The 14,758-nt window shown below is 38.0% G+C and overlaps 1 protein-coding gene across 1 annotated transcript in view; it reads right to left on the bottom strand.

Moving 5' to 3' along the window:
• The window catches only part of LOC107571209 (voltage-gated potassium channel subunit beta-1), a 142,886-nt gene that overhangs the window by 31,472 nt on the left and 96,656 nt on the right, over positions 1 to 14,758 (bottom strand). Inside the window, exons 3-7 of the mRNA XM_016257509.1 lie at positions 12,689 to 12,726; positions 6,742 to 6,821; positions 6,615 to 6,659; positions 2,205 to 2,249; positions 1,706 to 1,749 (exon numbers count right to left, since the gene is read on the bottom strand). Of these exons, the coding sequence (XP_016112995.1) occupies positions 1,706 to 1,749; positions 2,205 to 2,249; positions 6,615 to 6,659; positions 6,742 to 6,806 (199 nt within the window). The 5' untranslated portion in view covers positions 6,807 to 6,821; positions 12,689 to 12,726. The remainder of the gene's footprint in view (positions 1 to 1,705; positions 1,750 to 2,204; positions 2,250 to 6,614; positions 6,660 to 6,741; positions 6,822 to 12,688; positions 12,727 to 14,758) is intronic.

Genomic DNA, 14,758 nt, shown 5'->3' on the forward strand with positions numbered 1-14,758 from the left:
CTCAAGTGTGATACAAGTAAGACTTTATTAACTACATAAACACTTAAACTAGTCTAACATACTACATAAACACACACACACACACACACACACACACGCATACAGTTGGCATAGGAAAAAGGGTTAAAGCTTAAGCAGTAAAGAGAAGATAAATAAAAACATGAAGCTATGGTACCATTTGATATTCAGCAGATCTACAGCCTGAAGGAAACATCAGTTTCTTAGTTCAAATACACCTTTGTAAAAGGTGCAAATTATACTTATTGTATCAATTAATAAGACTAAGTTTGATACTTGTACGTCTCGCCTGTTTGAAAAAGAGTCCTGATGCTCTTTGCGGCTCCAGTAGGTTGGCTGAAGTTAGGTGATGAGAAAGAACCATTTTGAGTCAGAGGATCTTGATGAATGGAAAGACTAGGCACGAGGTCTGGCACAAACTTAGGGTGTCCTTAGAAGCGTTCTAGCTCACATCTTCATCTTCTCAGAATCTAACCGACCTGCAGATTGACTGGCTATGTGTTGGAGCCCACCGGGCACGCCCGCACCGGCTCAGGCTCCAACACGCTTCTTAGCAGAAGAAGAACAACAAGAACATGGGCGGAACTGTGCGTGAGCCTTTTAAGGTCTGAGAAGATTCACGCCTCTCAGGATGGGCTTGTCCAATGAGAAAGGCTAAAATTCCAAGCGGGAGGTTGGAAATACTGGGGAGTTTTATGACCCTTTGTGTGAGAGCATGGTAATTTGCATATGGAACTCGAATCAAAATTGCTAAAGATTCTTAGAACACTAATATATTGCCTATGTACCCACATATAATATAAACGCTCATTTAGATCATCAGTAGACAAATTCACAGAGACCAAATATGGTATCGGTGGGGCTATATTAAATAGTGATCTATCATAATACACACACATAACAGTATACAATTCAACAGACAATATACAAGAACAGTAATGGTATACACAATGTCCTGAGGAGATGTGTGTTCATTCACAGAAAGGTTATCCTATGAATTAATTAGAGAAGAGTCCATTTTTTATGGGCATAGTGTGTCTTTCCTAAGGGTAAATTAATTGTGAATTTCTCTGCCCGCATTCCTTTGGGCAATAAAACTAGTGATATCAGCATTGGTTGCCATGGAACCAGAAGCCTGTTCTGCCTTTCTGATGTGTTAGATGCATTTCGCGGGAAGGGTCCATAGACCCTCATAGTTGGCCCTTTGGTTAGGTGAGGGGGCGTTAGATATTATTTGTTAAATATAACAAATAGTTGGGTCTGATTGGTCCAAATGCTACATCTTATAGGTTGAACCATTATTTTGATATAAGCACAACATGCTGAAATGTAACATAAAAATTCAAGGTGCCTGTTGGTGTCAGATTAAATTAAATCAGGGGAAAATTATGCTATTTTATTGATTTATTTATTATTATGGGGTTTTTTGAGAGTCAGAAGCACATGATTCTGATTCTTGATTCTGTGCAATGTGTGTTCAGTTACTGATGCCATTTCGCGAGTCACTTGCTTCTACATTGTTTTTAGTCCTGTTATCTGTTAGTTCTGCCTGCCAGAGCGACACTAACACTAAATCCACTCAATGCCCAGGATCTGAACACGTCACACACATGCAAACACACATGCACACAAGCTATGATCACAGAGTGAGAGTATTTAGAAAGCGAATGTGTGTACTGTACTTTACCTTCAATAATGTGTTTCCTAGAAAGGCCTCGTTCGGTCTCGGCTCTGTGGCAAAAAAAGAGACAAACACAGAGACAGATGTACATCAGAAAGTACAATTTTAGACAGAGCTAAGTTTAGTCTAGCATATGAGACATGTCCTCCTTCTGCCAGAGTTTATTGCAAATCTTTTTCTTCTTTCAAACTAGCCCTTTTGCATGTTCATTTTTTAACTTAAAAAAAACATGGCATATTTCAATTCTGATTATTATTCATGAGAGAGGATTTGTGGGGAAATGGGACAGTCCTTTTCTTTAGTCTTATCTAGCTCTGCAGCTGCACTTCTGCTCACTTACTTCCAGAATACTTACTCAAACAGAAAATGCTGGGTCAGCACTTGACTTGAACCAAGGTTTGTAATTACATTTATGAAATGTGGGAATGTGCTACAGTGTGAGAGTTATGAAATAAAAGTTGACTGGACGTGACATCCACAATGAGAAAAATGACAGTTTACTCACTTTCCACCCCAGTAAAGCTTTGTGGTAATAACCAGACTGGATCGCCTTGAGAAAAGATAGGAGGAAAGAGGGAAAAGTGAGTTAGGATTTGCACTTAAACATTCCATAATAGCTTTCAATTAAGCAAAAAGTTGGTTAATCAAAGTCCACAGTAAGCATGTTTACATGTGCAGTTATAATCAAACCACAGTGTTTTTTTTGTGTTTTTTTTTGTCAAACTACAGTTTTCATCAATGAGACAGTTTTTGGGGTCAATTAGATTTTTTTTTACGAAATTAATACTTTCATCCAGCAAGGATGTATTAAATTGATTAAAAGTGACTTTAAAGCCATGTTACAAAAGATTTCTATTTCAAAGGGATTTTCCCCCAGAATTCTGAAAAAACTTTCCTCCATACTATTAGGCAGTACAACTGTTTTCAACATTGATAATAATGAGAATATTATTTAATGTTTCTTGATCCCCAAATCAGCATATTAGAATGATGTCTGAATGATCATGTGACACTGAAGACTGGCTAATGGCTGCAAATACAGCTTTGCAATTACAATAATAAATTGCATTTTAAAAATATAGTTTTTAATAGAAAACAGTTCTAATAATATTTCCATAATATTACTGTTTTACTGTATTTTTGATTAAATAAATGTATTAAAAATCTAAACAAGAATCCTACATTGAATCTTTCATGCTATATTAATTTCATTTGGCTGTAGAATAAAAACAATACTAATGTACCATATGTTGCTATGTAGTTTTGCTGTTACCCCTAATTAAATCTAACAGAAAACACTAACACCATGCACTGACTTTAAAATTAGTGATAATGATTGATGTAAATAATTCCTTTTTTTAATTTATTTTCATTTATTTTATTAATTTTCATCGTATAATTTTACAACAAATCAGTTTGCAGCTTTTATTATTTTATTTGGGCCAAAGAATGTCAATGAGCTGCCATATAGAGCAGTGACATCTTTGAAAAGGATAAATTATGGAGTGACAAGTTGAAAATGATTTAGTAATTCTCTGATCACTTATAGTTAAAATATGATTTAAAGCATATTTTCTGTAGGAGTTGTGTACATTGTAGTTTGATTTTACAGTCTAAATGTAACTGACAAAAAATATGACCAACCCCAAATGTTTGAATGGTAGTGAACATGACATTTTTATGCAAATATTGGAAAGATAAAATTATAAAAATACATATTTTGGTTTAAGTCAGACAGATATCGAATGGCTTCTATCTATTTTGACCAGTTAGTCCCTTGTTCATTGGTTTCATGACTTCATCAAACAAGAAGTAGACTGTTGAGGCCGAACTGCAGAGATAGTGATGCTATTGCTCAGTGATATACATGTGTAACCTTTGCCTGTAGCTGTTTTGGCAGTAATCTGCAGGTCTCTCAGAGTTACTCTCATCTGAATTGTAAATGGGTGTAAATGAGCTTTCACTGGTGTGAACTCTTGCTGTGTCCTACATTCACGACTCTAAATGCCCTCTAAATTTTGGCCTTACAAAATAATTACGATTTTAAACAAGAAAGCTGGGGCTGTGAAATTGAACAGACATTTTAGGCCAGATGTCATATTATAAGTGAATTCAATGGCTTTGTGTTTCACACACAATTGTCACTGTGTAGCAAACGAGCAGCTGGTGTAGAAACACATGAACTTCACACCATTATCTCCATAGAGGGAATGAGTCAATGAAAAAGATGACGAAAGGAAAGGGAATGAAAGAAAACTTGGCAGGGAGTAATTGGTTTATGAGGGAAATGGGGAATGGGACACAACTTAGAATATTGAAGAGAGAGAGGGAAAGAATAAATTGGGAAGATATAAAAGATTGAGTATGAAAGTAAACTGATGAAAAAAGAAGAGAGGACAAACTAGTCCCACACCGTCTCTGCTCTGTTCATTAAAACTGTGGATCTCAGGGGTCACTTCACCTTTAATGTATATCCATCAAACATTTACAGAAGAGATCCATACAGAGTTCTTAAACTTTAATTGGGGGTCATGTGATATTCATGTATGTTCACTGCAGTGGGATGAGCAAATTTGTCAGCATAACAGAATGATCTGTAATACAGATCTTGGATCTGAGAAGATTGTGAAGTTTATAAAGGTGGCCAGATTAAATTAGTTTGGGGACAGAGCAGATATGAACCCTACAACTCAGTCTGATGAGATATGTATCAAAGAGAAAGAGAAAGTGAGAGGAAGAAAAAAGAGAGAAAGCGAGTCCATGGCGATCTTTGGAATGGCATTCTACCATAATACTTGTGCACATTTCATACAATATAGAAATGGCACATCTCTATTCAGATAAAAGATACCTGCTACATGTACACGATCACTGAACAGCTTGGGGTCAGTTTAATTTTGTAAATGTTTTTGAAAGAAGTTTCATATGCTCACCAAGGCTTCATTTATTTGATCAAAAATACAATAAAAAGAGTAATATTGTGAAATATCACTGCAAATTAAAATAACTGTTTTCTATCTTAATATATTTTATTAAAAGGGAATTTCATATTTATTTTATAATTAAATGTATTCCTGTGATGGCAAACACTGCTGAATACTAACTGCCCGGTTGGTTCAGTGCTGGAGTTCCTGCAAGAACGATTCTCTGAAGGGTTGACTCCTTCCACACTAAAGGTGTACGGGGCAGCTATATCTGCTTACAACTCCCTTTTGGAGGGTTTATCATTAGGAAGGAACCCGTTGGTAACCCATTTCCTCTGTGTTGCTTTGAGGTTGAGGCCTGCTCTATGTACTAAAGTCCCGGCATGGGATCTGGCCTTGGTCCAGGAGGGGCTTAGTAAGGGTCCCTTTGAACCTCTACAGGAGGTTTCTGAGAAGTTGTTAACACTTAAGAGAGTGTTTCTTCTGGCCATTTCCTCTCTTAAGATGGTTGGTGATCTTCAGGCCCTTTCAGTGGCCCCATTATGTCTGGACTTTGCACCTGGGTTGGTCAAAGCATTTTTGAACCCAAGGCCTGGTTATGTGCCAAAGGTGCCTAGTCAGATTCCATGACCGGTAGTGCATTCTGTCCTCCTCCCTTCCGGGAGCCAGACCAGGAGAAGCTTAATTTAGTGTGTCCAGTGCGTTAAGCAGGTGGATAGTTGAGGCTATCTCCCTCGCCTATGAGTCCTCTGACCTCCAGTCACCTTTGGGGTCAGGGCCCACTCTACTAGGAGTATGGCGGCCTCGAAGGCCCTCTTATCTTGTGTACCTATGCACGAATGGTCTACCCCGCTCACTTTTGTCAGGTTTTATAACCTAGATTTGGGAACTACTCCGGGCTCTAGAGTGCTTCTGTCTTAGATGTGTGTTAGTCTTCACACTAGACAGGCATTCGTCAGTATGACAGAGTTGGTATTCCCATTCCCATAGCGTTTCTGACAGAACTCAAGTTCCTGAAGGGGAACGTCCCTAGGTTACGTATGTAAACATGGTTACCCGAAGGCAACGCGACGCTGCGTTGCCTGCCATACTTCCTGCATCCTTGTGAGTGCTTGCGTTAACCTGTCAGAAGCTGACACAGTTTTCAATGGATGCGCTTTTATAGCTTCCTTTGTCACATAATAAGTTTACTCAAGAGCCAATTTATGAAAACTTGAATTTACTAAGTAATCTGAACTAGATTTTCTGAGGCAACAGGTTTGCAAGAATTTTTCAAGTGAAGTTGACAAATTGAAATTTACGGTGTTTCCCATATTTCAATGCACTTGACTTGATCTTTCAGATGAGGTTAAATAACTGGAATAACTGACTTATTGCTGCCTTCATGTATTTGGAATTATTATCAACATAAATTGCATGATGTACATGAATGCTCCCTAAAGTCATAGTTATGACTGGGACTTATCTATGTTGCATGGCACATAGTTTCCAATACATTTTTAAAAAATAGCAGGTTAACATGTACTCCGCTTTCAACTTTTAATTTCTAACTCTTTCCCCCACTACACAGCTAATGTGGAAACTTCTGTGAATTTCACAGTAAATAATAAATCTCACTTCAAGTGACAAATCAGCAGTAATTCTTCATAGTTTTCATAGTCAGCAAAAGCACAGAGTCATTCCAGAAGTCATGGTGATCACAGTGGGTTGTCATCTGTTGCTATGGCAACAGCCCTCACCAGGACGCATTCGTCTGCTGGCATTGATTAAGGGATACAAACTGAGCAGGATCCTAGTGATCAAAGTCCCCATCAAAAGTGTGTGTGTGAATAATGACACGTAACCGATGCCAGAGCCAGCAGGTACACAACAACTACAAAGGGAATAAAAGCTCCAGTTCCAATCTTTTTTGTTGTTGTTGTTGTTTTTTGTACCTCCTTTATCTTGTATTACAGTTACACAGGTTTGCTTGACACACAAATCAACCGTACCTCCAGCCCTTCTTTTTGATGATGTTTCCCATTATGACTTCAGCTCTGTAACAGACAGAGATTTTAATAATGACTCATGGAGAAAAGTGAATTATGGGTAATCTTGCTGATGCTGAGTCATACTCACTTTCCAGCAGCATACACCTCTGCGGTGTCAAAAAGGTTAACCCCACTCTCATATGCTATAGTCATCAGCTGCTCTGCCACCTGGAAGACACACACACACACATATAAAAATAGAGATAGAAGGGTCAACCTATATATGTTGCAGCCATCACAGTAAATGTATAATGCTTTTCTTTGCCATTTATTTTCACTCCAAATTTCTCAAATCTTATAAATCAGGGAGGCAAGGGTGGTGCTACTGGAAAATTTGAGAGAAATGAAAAATAGATTTTACAAAATAAAATCTTTTATTATATAAATACAATATTTTATATTATAATACAGAGCTGATTCAAGCATTCAACCATGTAGTTTGAAATAACTGAAATCATTTGGCAAAGTGATTTCAGTTATTTCAAATGTCCTTACAGCCGAAAACAGCAAAATAACTAAAACCCATAGTGACACCGACCAAGCAAATAAATATAGTAAACAACAGGACAAAAACCACAAAATATTTCCATGTTTTTGCAACAAAATTGTGTTTTACTATGTATGGAAAGCACATACTCTCACTCTCACTCTCCCGCTCTTTCTCTCCCTTACAAATGCACACATATAGTACAGACACACTCGCACACACAGACACATATATGTGCATGTGTTGTTAGCGCTACTCTGACCATTTTAACTGTAAAATAGTTTAGCAACTTAAAAGCTACTTGTCATTTAAGTGAGGTAATAATGCTTCGCGTCGTGGCTCCATCACCACCTCGGGTGTGCATTATTTTCTAATAATTCAATGGCCCATTGTCAATTATTCCTTACGTATTTTATTTTTTAATATATAGGAAATGAAAGGATGTGATGTGTAATTTGTGCTCTGCATTTATCCCATCCAAGTACACACACACAGCAGTGAGTAGTGAACACACAAGTTGGGGGTTCGGTGCCTTGCTTATGGGTCTCATCTCAGTTGTGGTATTGAGGGTGGAGTGCTGATTATTCACTCCCCCACCTACAATCCCTGCCAGTACCAAGACTCGAACCCATGACCTTTGGGTTACAAGCCCGGCTCTCTAACCATTAGGCCATAGAGTTGGTTAGAACTCACTGAATCTTTAAAATCTGAATCTTGTTCATTTTTTTTCATCATCATTTTTTTACATTTTAATAACTAACTCTAGTACAGTTATATTTTAATGAATATGTCTGGCTTATAACAGTGACATGTCTAAACAATCATGCTGTCTTTATAATGAAATATAATAATCTTTTTCTCAGAGTTTAAATGGTTCCTTGCACATGAAAATGCATTGTATTTCCAAGGGTGTCCTTGCAGAAGGGATTATCATAATTAAGGGCATTTGGCTTTAAAAAAAAAGATTGAAAACCCTTGAAATGACACTGAAATGAAAACCTTTAAATGTCATTATTTTAAATCATTAAAGGTAACATGCCATCATTACTTTCCAAAATCATTGCATGTAAGTGCCATTACTGTTATAAACCAGCTTCAGAAAATGTGTGGTGCTATTGCAAATTATAACAAGACCAGGTCAATCATTCCACATAAAAGAGAATTAAAATGAGATTTACACTTTTCAAAACATATGTGTCACTTGCATTTTTTATTGCCAGCCTTATTATATAAATCCTGTAGACAGTTAGCAGCTTCTTAAGCGTCTTTGGTAAGTCTCACAGTAGCTGTCAAAAGGCCATTAACCTTTTTTTTTTGTCAGTGTGTTTTGTTTTTCAGTGGGCTACAAGTGAATTTGCAGCAAAATCTGAAGGGTGAGTGTATGTTTGTGGGTGAATATGTTTGAGTATGTGTGCATATTTGCATAAGTATGGGTGTATGTGGGGGCTTATTTGATTGTTCTCCTGCCTACCGAGTCTCTCATGCTTTCTCAGGGCTAAATCACTTGATGAATCAGCATAAAAGGGGGCAAAAGTAAACCACTGGATAAAGGAATGAAAGCTTTTTTTCAAAAGTACAGAATATAGAAGAGTATGAGGTTTTAGATATTCACCTTAATTGTCAGTGCACGTTAATGTAACATTTAAGAGTGGTAATGTAAATGGGTTTGACTTTCTGTCCGCATGTGATATTCTTAGCTTTGTGATTTAAATGATGTTCCTCTTAAAGTTTTCTTATGGAACGCCACTGAAGAATCTCCAAATTCACTGTAATTAAACTTTTTTATTTTTTTCCCCGTCAAGTTCAACAAATCTCCCAGCTCATCAATAAAGAGCTACTGAGCCAAGAAGGTGACCCTCAGCAGAAAGAAAGAGAAGAAAGAGAGGATGAGCAATGGAAAAATGCCAAATACTTTCATGGAATATTAAAGATGAGGAAAGTTTAATGATCAAGAACATACTGTGATAAAGTTGCTGATATAGGTGGCAACAAGTCAAAGGCTACATTTAAACAGTAAGTGATTGGGATTGAAAACCATAAGTAACAGGTGTGACTCTCAAATTATCAAATTGTCCAGTGGATTGAATATTGTCTGTAATGTTTGAAAAAGTAGCAAAAAGTAACCACATTCTCAGGATACTTTGTATTGCATCTTTATGAGTTGGATTTTATTCTAAACTACAAAATGTCAGGTTGGTTTCAACCAAAAATAAATAAATAAATTAATTAATTAATTGATTGAATGATTGATTGATTGACTGATTGATTGATTCTCCTCTTAACAGAAGTTTTGGTCAAACAACATTGTTTTGATTTTTCGATTACCATTTAATTCATGCAGCACACATCATCTGAATTTGCTCTCAAAATTTGGTTTTGTTTCAGTTATGACTTCATAATCAAACTAATTAATTAGTCCTGTCTAATGAATGCATTAATTTACTGTGTTTAATAAGAAAAAAATTTAAATGGCAACCCAGTAATTCTTAGACTTCCCTGGCTACAGCTTTACGAGCCTCAAATTTTCCAGACTAACGGCCTGATCACACAATGGTCAGAGAATTGCCAGAGACCTTTCTTACATGCTGTGGAACCACAAACCCTTCAGGCAGCCACTGTCAAAATAGAGTCCCCCTCGGTGCCCAACCTGCCTTCAGAGTATGCTGATCTTGCAGAGGCATTCAGTAGGACCAAAGCCACCAAATTACCTCCCCATAGACCCAACTACAGTGCCATCAAGCTGCTTCCTGGTACAACCCCTCCTAAAGGCAGAATCTTCCCCTATCTCAGCCTGAATCAGAAGCCACGAGAGTCTACATCGAGGAGTTAGCCAAGGGTTTCATTCATCCCTTCACATCCTGAGTTCCGCTGAGTTCTTCTTTGTCAAGATGAAGGACAAAGGTCTCCTTCCTTGCATCGATTACAGAGGTCTGAATGAGATCACAGTCAAGTTTCAATGTCCCTTACCATTAGTACCAGCAGTAATTTAACAGATTCACACAGCCAAATATTTCACAAAACTGTATTTACGCAGTGCCTATAACCTAATCCGTATTCGAGAAGGGGATGAAAGGAAAATGGCCTACTCCACTGTGTCTGGGCACTACGAGTACCGGGTTATGCCATTCGGGCTGGTCAATAGTCCCTCCGTGTTTCAGGCCTTCATTAATGATGTCTTCCACAATATGCTCAACAGATTGGTCATAGTATCAATGCTATTTTCATTTACTCAGATTCCCTCGAGACACACATTCGTCATGTTCAAGCTGTCCTTCAGCATTTGATTACCAACCAATTGTATGCAAAAGCTGAGAAATGTGAATTCCACCAGACATCGATGACATTCCTTGGATATGTAATCAGCCCGGAGGGCGTGGCCATATACGATCACAGAGTGCAAGCAGTTTTGAATTGGCCTCAACCCACTATGGTGAAGGAGATGCAACGTTTTCTTGGGTTTGTTCATTTTTATAGATGTTTCATTAGAGACTTTAGTCCTATTGCAGCTCCGCTGATGTCCATGATTAAGAGGGGAGGGACTCGGTCTATCCTGATCACCGGCAGCCAAGAGTGCATTCCAGCACTTGAAAGAACAATTCACCACTGCACCCATCTTGCATCATCCAGACCCAGAACGTGACTTCATAATGGATAGATGTAGCCCCTTGAAAATGTAGGATTATAAATAAAAAAAACACTGGCAAAATGTGCTGTCAGGAAACAAAAGGAGCAGGCTAACCGACGCCGCCGACGTCCCAGTCCAGAGTATGCCCCTGGACAATGGGTTTAGCTCTCCACACATGACCTTCGTCTTTGGCTTCCCTGCTGAAAGTACAGTCCCAGGTATGCGGTTCCATTCAGAATAGTCAGACAAATCACTCCTGTGTCTTATCGTTTGGTTTTACCCCCACAATAAAGTATCTCACTCACCTTTCATGTCTCCCTGCTTAATCCAGCTGGTGTTCCGAGAAGGGCGGATGACCTAGAAGAGGCCTGGGACCAGGGACCCCTTCCCATCATCCTAGACAGTGAGGAGGCCTATCAGGTATAAGAAATCCTGTATTCTCGATGCTGGGGTAGAGTCCTTTAGTATCTCATGGACTGGGAGGGGTATGGACTGGAGGAACAGTCTTGGTTCAACTCGGAGTATATCCTCAACCCCTCACTCACTGCTGACTTCCATAGAACCCATCTGGATAAATCAGACCCTAGCCCTCGCAGAAGACCCCGGTGTCGTCAGCCTCCTCGTGTCAGGAGCCACTCACGAATCTGGCCTCTGTGGTTCCCCCTGATCGGCATTAGAGGGCACCATCACCGGAACACTAGCTTTCCAACAGACTTCATTTACCATAACCCTGTACCTGTCACTGATTACGAGCACACCTGTTGCTCACTCCCGGGACTATTTAAGCTTCTCTATTCCCCATGCTCATTGCAAAGTCTTGTTTTGCTCTGGCTGACATTTCTGAGCGTTCTCTTGTATTACTCCGTTGTATAACCGTTTTTGACCCTGGACTGTAACTTTTTTCAGAAATTCTTGCTGCCTGCCTCAGTCTCCTTGCTCCTTACCACCTAAATGCAAAGAATATTTTTATCAATGGTTTCTAGACTCTGGAAGCCATAGTTTACCTGCCTCAAAAATATATTGTTTTGGATTATCTGTAGTATTCCTTTTTTCAGTGAGGTAATCAAATAAAGCCCAAATATAATGGCTGATGTTCAAATCACAGCCCTGTGTGATCATCTGTACAAGAGAAACTAAGAGAAGGGCAGTTTTCACAGTCTGTAGTCTTGCATTTAGTACAAACGTCAACTATAGTTCATTTAACAGAAGCATCTTAACACTTCCTTTAATCCTCCTCCTACTACTTCCACACACTCTTACACTCCGAGAGTGTTACTCACACAAAGTGCTAACAAAGTCCTGATTCAGACGTTGCCCTCTAACACCCCAATGCCTTAGAGAAAGCAAATCCCTTACGACAGCAGAGAAACAAACTGCCCTGTCACTCTATGCTGGGAGTCCAGTCAGATCAACTCATCCGACAGGACGCTGAGTCATTCCGCAGCCAAGGGAAGGTTAAAACTGTGTGTGTGCACGTGTTTAGGACGGGATGATGATTCCAACATTTCATGTTCTATCTCTAGACAACCAGCAAAGAAAGGAAGGGGCTGTTTGACTGCAGAGACTGAGGACATTTTAACCCTTCCATCGATGCAGAAGGACAGTAGGCTGTTTTGTATAAACTTACATGCCCTCATAAGCAAATTATCATCCTCGGTTGTCCTCCAGTTTGACGTGACTGTTCCTTACACAACATCTGTGTCTGTGTGCTTGTATGTTTTACACAACTTCTAGAACAAAATGTCAGGGTCTCTTGCATCATGTGTCCTCACACACACACACACACACACACACACTACTTGCCATCTGTAGGCTTTTCTTTTCACTCTTGCTGTTATTTTCACTATGCTCTGATTTTAACAGTTTCATACTTTCATTGCTTCAGGTAAGTGCAGTGAAGAAAGCAGAACGATTCTCACTTACTTCATCTGAAATCTGTCCTCCAAATGTCACCCATGTGCCTGTAAATGAAAAAAGAAAAAGAATATTAAGCGTTTCTAAGTATGAATTGTGATATTTCTTGCAAAACACTTTGCAGTCTCATTTAATGACTGTTTGATTATTCATTTGAGAGCAAAAAGCAGGGAAAAAGAGAAAATCTGCTCATTTGTATTTTCTATATTGTCAGAATGATTCTCCACAAGGCTCTATGAACTATGCAATTAAGCAGTCAATTATTTCTCGACCCTCACGATTTTCATGTGTGGTGTGGCTGAACGTGTACAAATTACGGGTTGCCAAATATGAAATAATAATGCTGCAAATAACGGCCAGTTGTGCCATATTTAACTCAAAGAATCTTTAAAAAAGTAATTTTCCAGTGACATTAATATAAATGATGGCTTGCCACATAATGCTGTGGCAATTCCACATCTTATATATGATAATCTCAAACGTAAGCTGAAAAGATGTCATTACAATAATATATATATTTTTTAATTCAACATTTTACATTATTTTCAAACTGTGGTTTTTAATTCATATACAATTTTAATTAAATTATTATATTCCCTTTATGTTTGCTGTATATTAATTTTGGGAATTTAATGTGTAAATATATTTATAATTACAAGTTAACTAATATGATTAATTTCAATTAATCATCAAAAATTGTGACTAATTACATAATTGCTTAAAATCACAATAAAAAATGCCTACTCAATCACCATCTTAAATTAAATTTCAAATATTAAATATAAATGTAAAAAATGTAAATAAAAAGCAAAATATTTAAGTAACAAGGAAATGGGTGATACTTTGACCACTGTCAACGAATAACAAAAGACACTGTTAGCAATACGAAGAGATTGTGAAAAACATATACATTTTGTTAACAACTCAAATCCTTTTCAAAGTTTTAAAAGTGATCACACCTGTGAGTTTGCTCTTATATACTAAGATTATGTTGCTCTCTATTTCCCAAGTGCTAAAGGTCACATGCATATTAACTGTCTCAGTTCCTTTAATGCAAAATCTGCCATCTACTAAACTGTATCCACTTTTACATTTAACATTTACATTTCATTAGAATGGATCATTTATATTTATTTTTATACTCAACACCTTCAAAATATTTACTCCAGCCCAAATGTATTAAAAAGTGTGACATTTAAAAATGCCACAATCTCTCCTAAAGCACGATCAGGCTAATTACGGTGCCACTCCAACTGAATTATGGATCTGCTGTTTTTAGCCAGTTATGTGCTCCAGCAGTGGGAACCTACAGCGGAGAAGCTTTACCTATTTCTAACAGCTGCAGACTCAGAGAAAATACTACAAAGAGCTGTAAATCCAGGCCAGCAAAACAGAAGTTACAAACTCAGCCAACAGAGCTTATAAATGGCAGCTGCTGTCTGACTCAGAGATGTAATGTTGCTGTGGTTTGACAGTGGAGAAGACCCCGAATTTACGGCACATTGCTTATGAAGCACCAGGATATTGGGAAATGTTCTGCGCCTCTGAGGCTGTTTCACTATGAGTTTTAATGAGGGATGAAGATCTATTGTAGTGCAGGGAATTATCATAACTTTATTCCTGCCCACTGACTCACTGCTGCAGTGGGGTCAAGTAAAGCTGTCCTATATTTAATCGCACTCTTCTACAAAATGCTGCTGACATCAACAACCATCTTCCTATTTCCAGATGTCCCAATAGGTGGTTTTAGGAAAGCAAAGCAGTTACATATGGCATTTGTACTCCAGTGGAAACTTGGGGTGGCATTTCTATTTCAAACCAATGTGATTTACTTTCTTCAGTCAAACACAAAAGGAAATGGCTTGAAAAAAGGATGCAGAAGCACTATAAAATGATCTTACAAGTATCATAATAATCCAAATGACTTGGGTGCTATATTCTATAATATACAATAGCTTTGGATTATGTTTACATCATCATTATTTACTGATAATATGTTTTATTTACTGATAATATGTGATAAAATGTTTTTGGTCCTTGCAGAAGTCTAAAGTCAAACAAAGTAATTTCTCACAGGAT

The sequence above is a fragment of the Sinocyclocheilus grahami genome, unplaced genomic scaffold, assembly GCF_001515645.1.
Source record: "Sinocyclocheilus grahami isolate Dianchi unplaced genomic scaffold, SAMN03320097.WGS_v1.1 scaffold1565.1, whole genome shotgun sequence".
Classification (NCBI taxonomy): domain Eukaryota; kingdom Metazoa; phylum Chordata; class Actinopteri; order Cypriniformes; family Cyprinidae; genus Sinocyclocheilus; species Sinocyclocheilus grahami.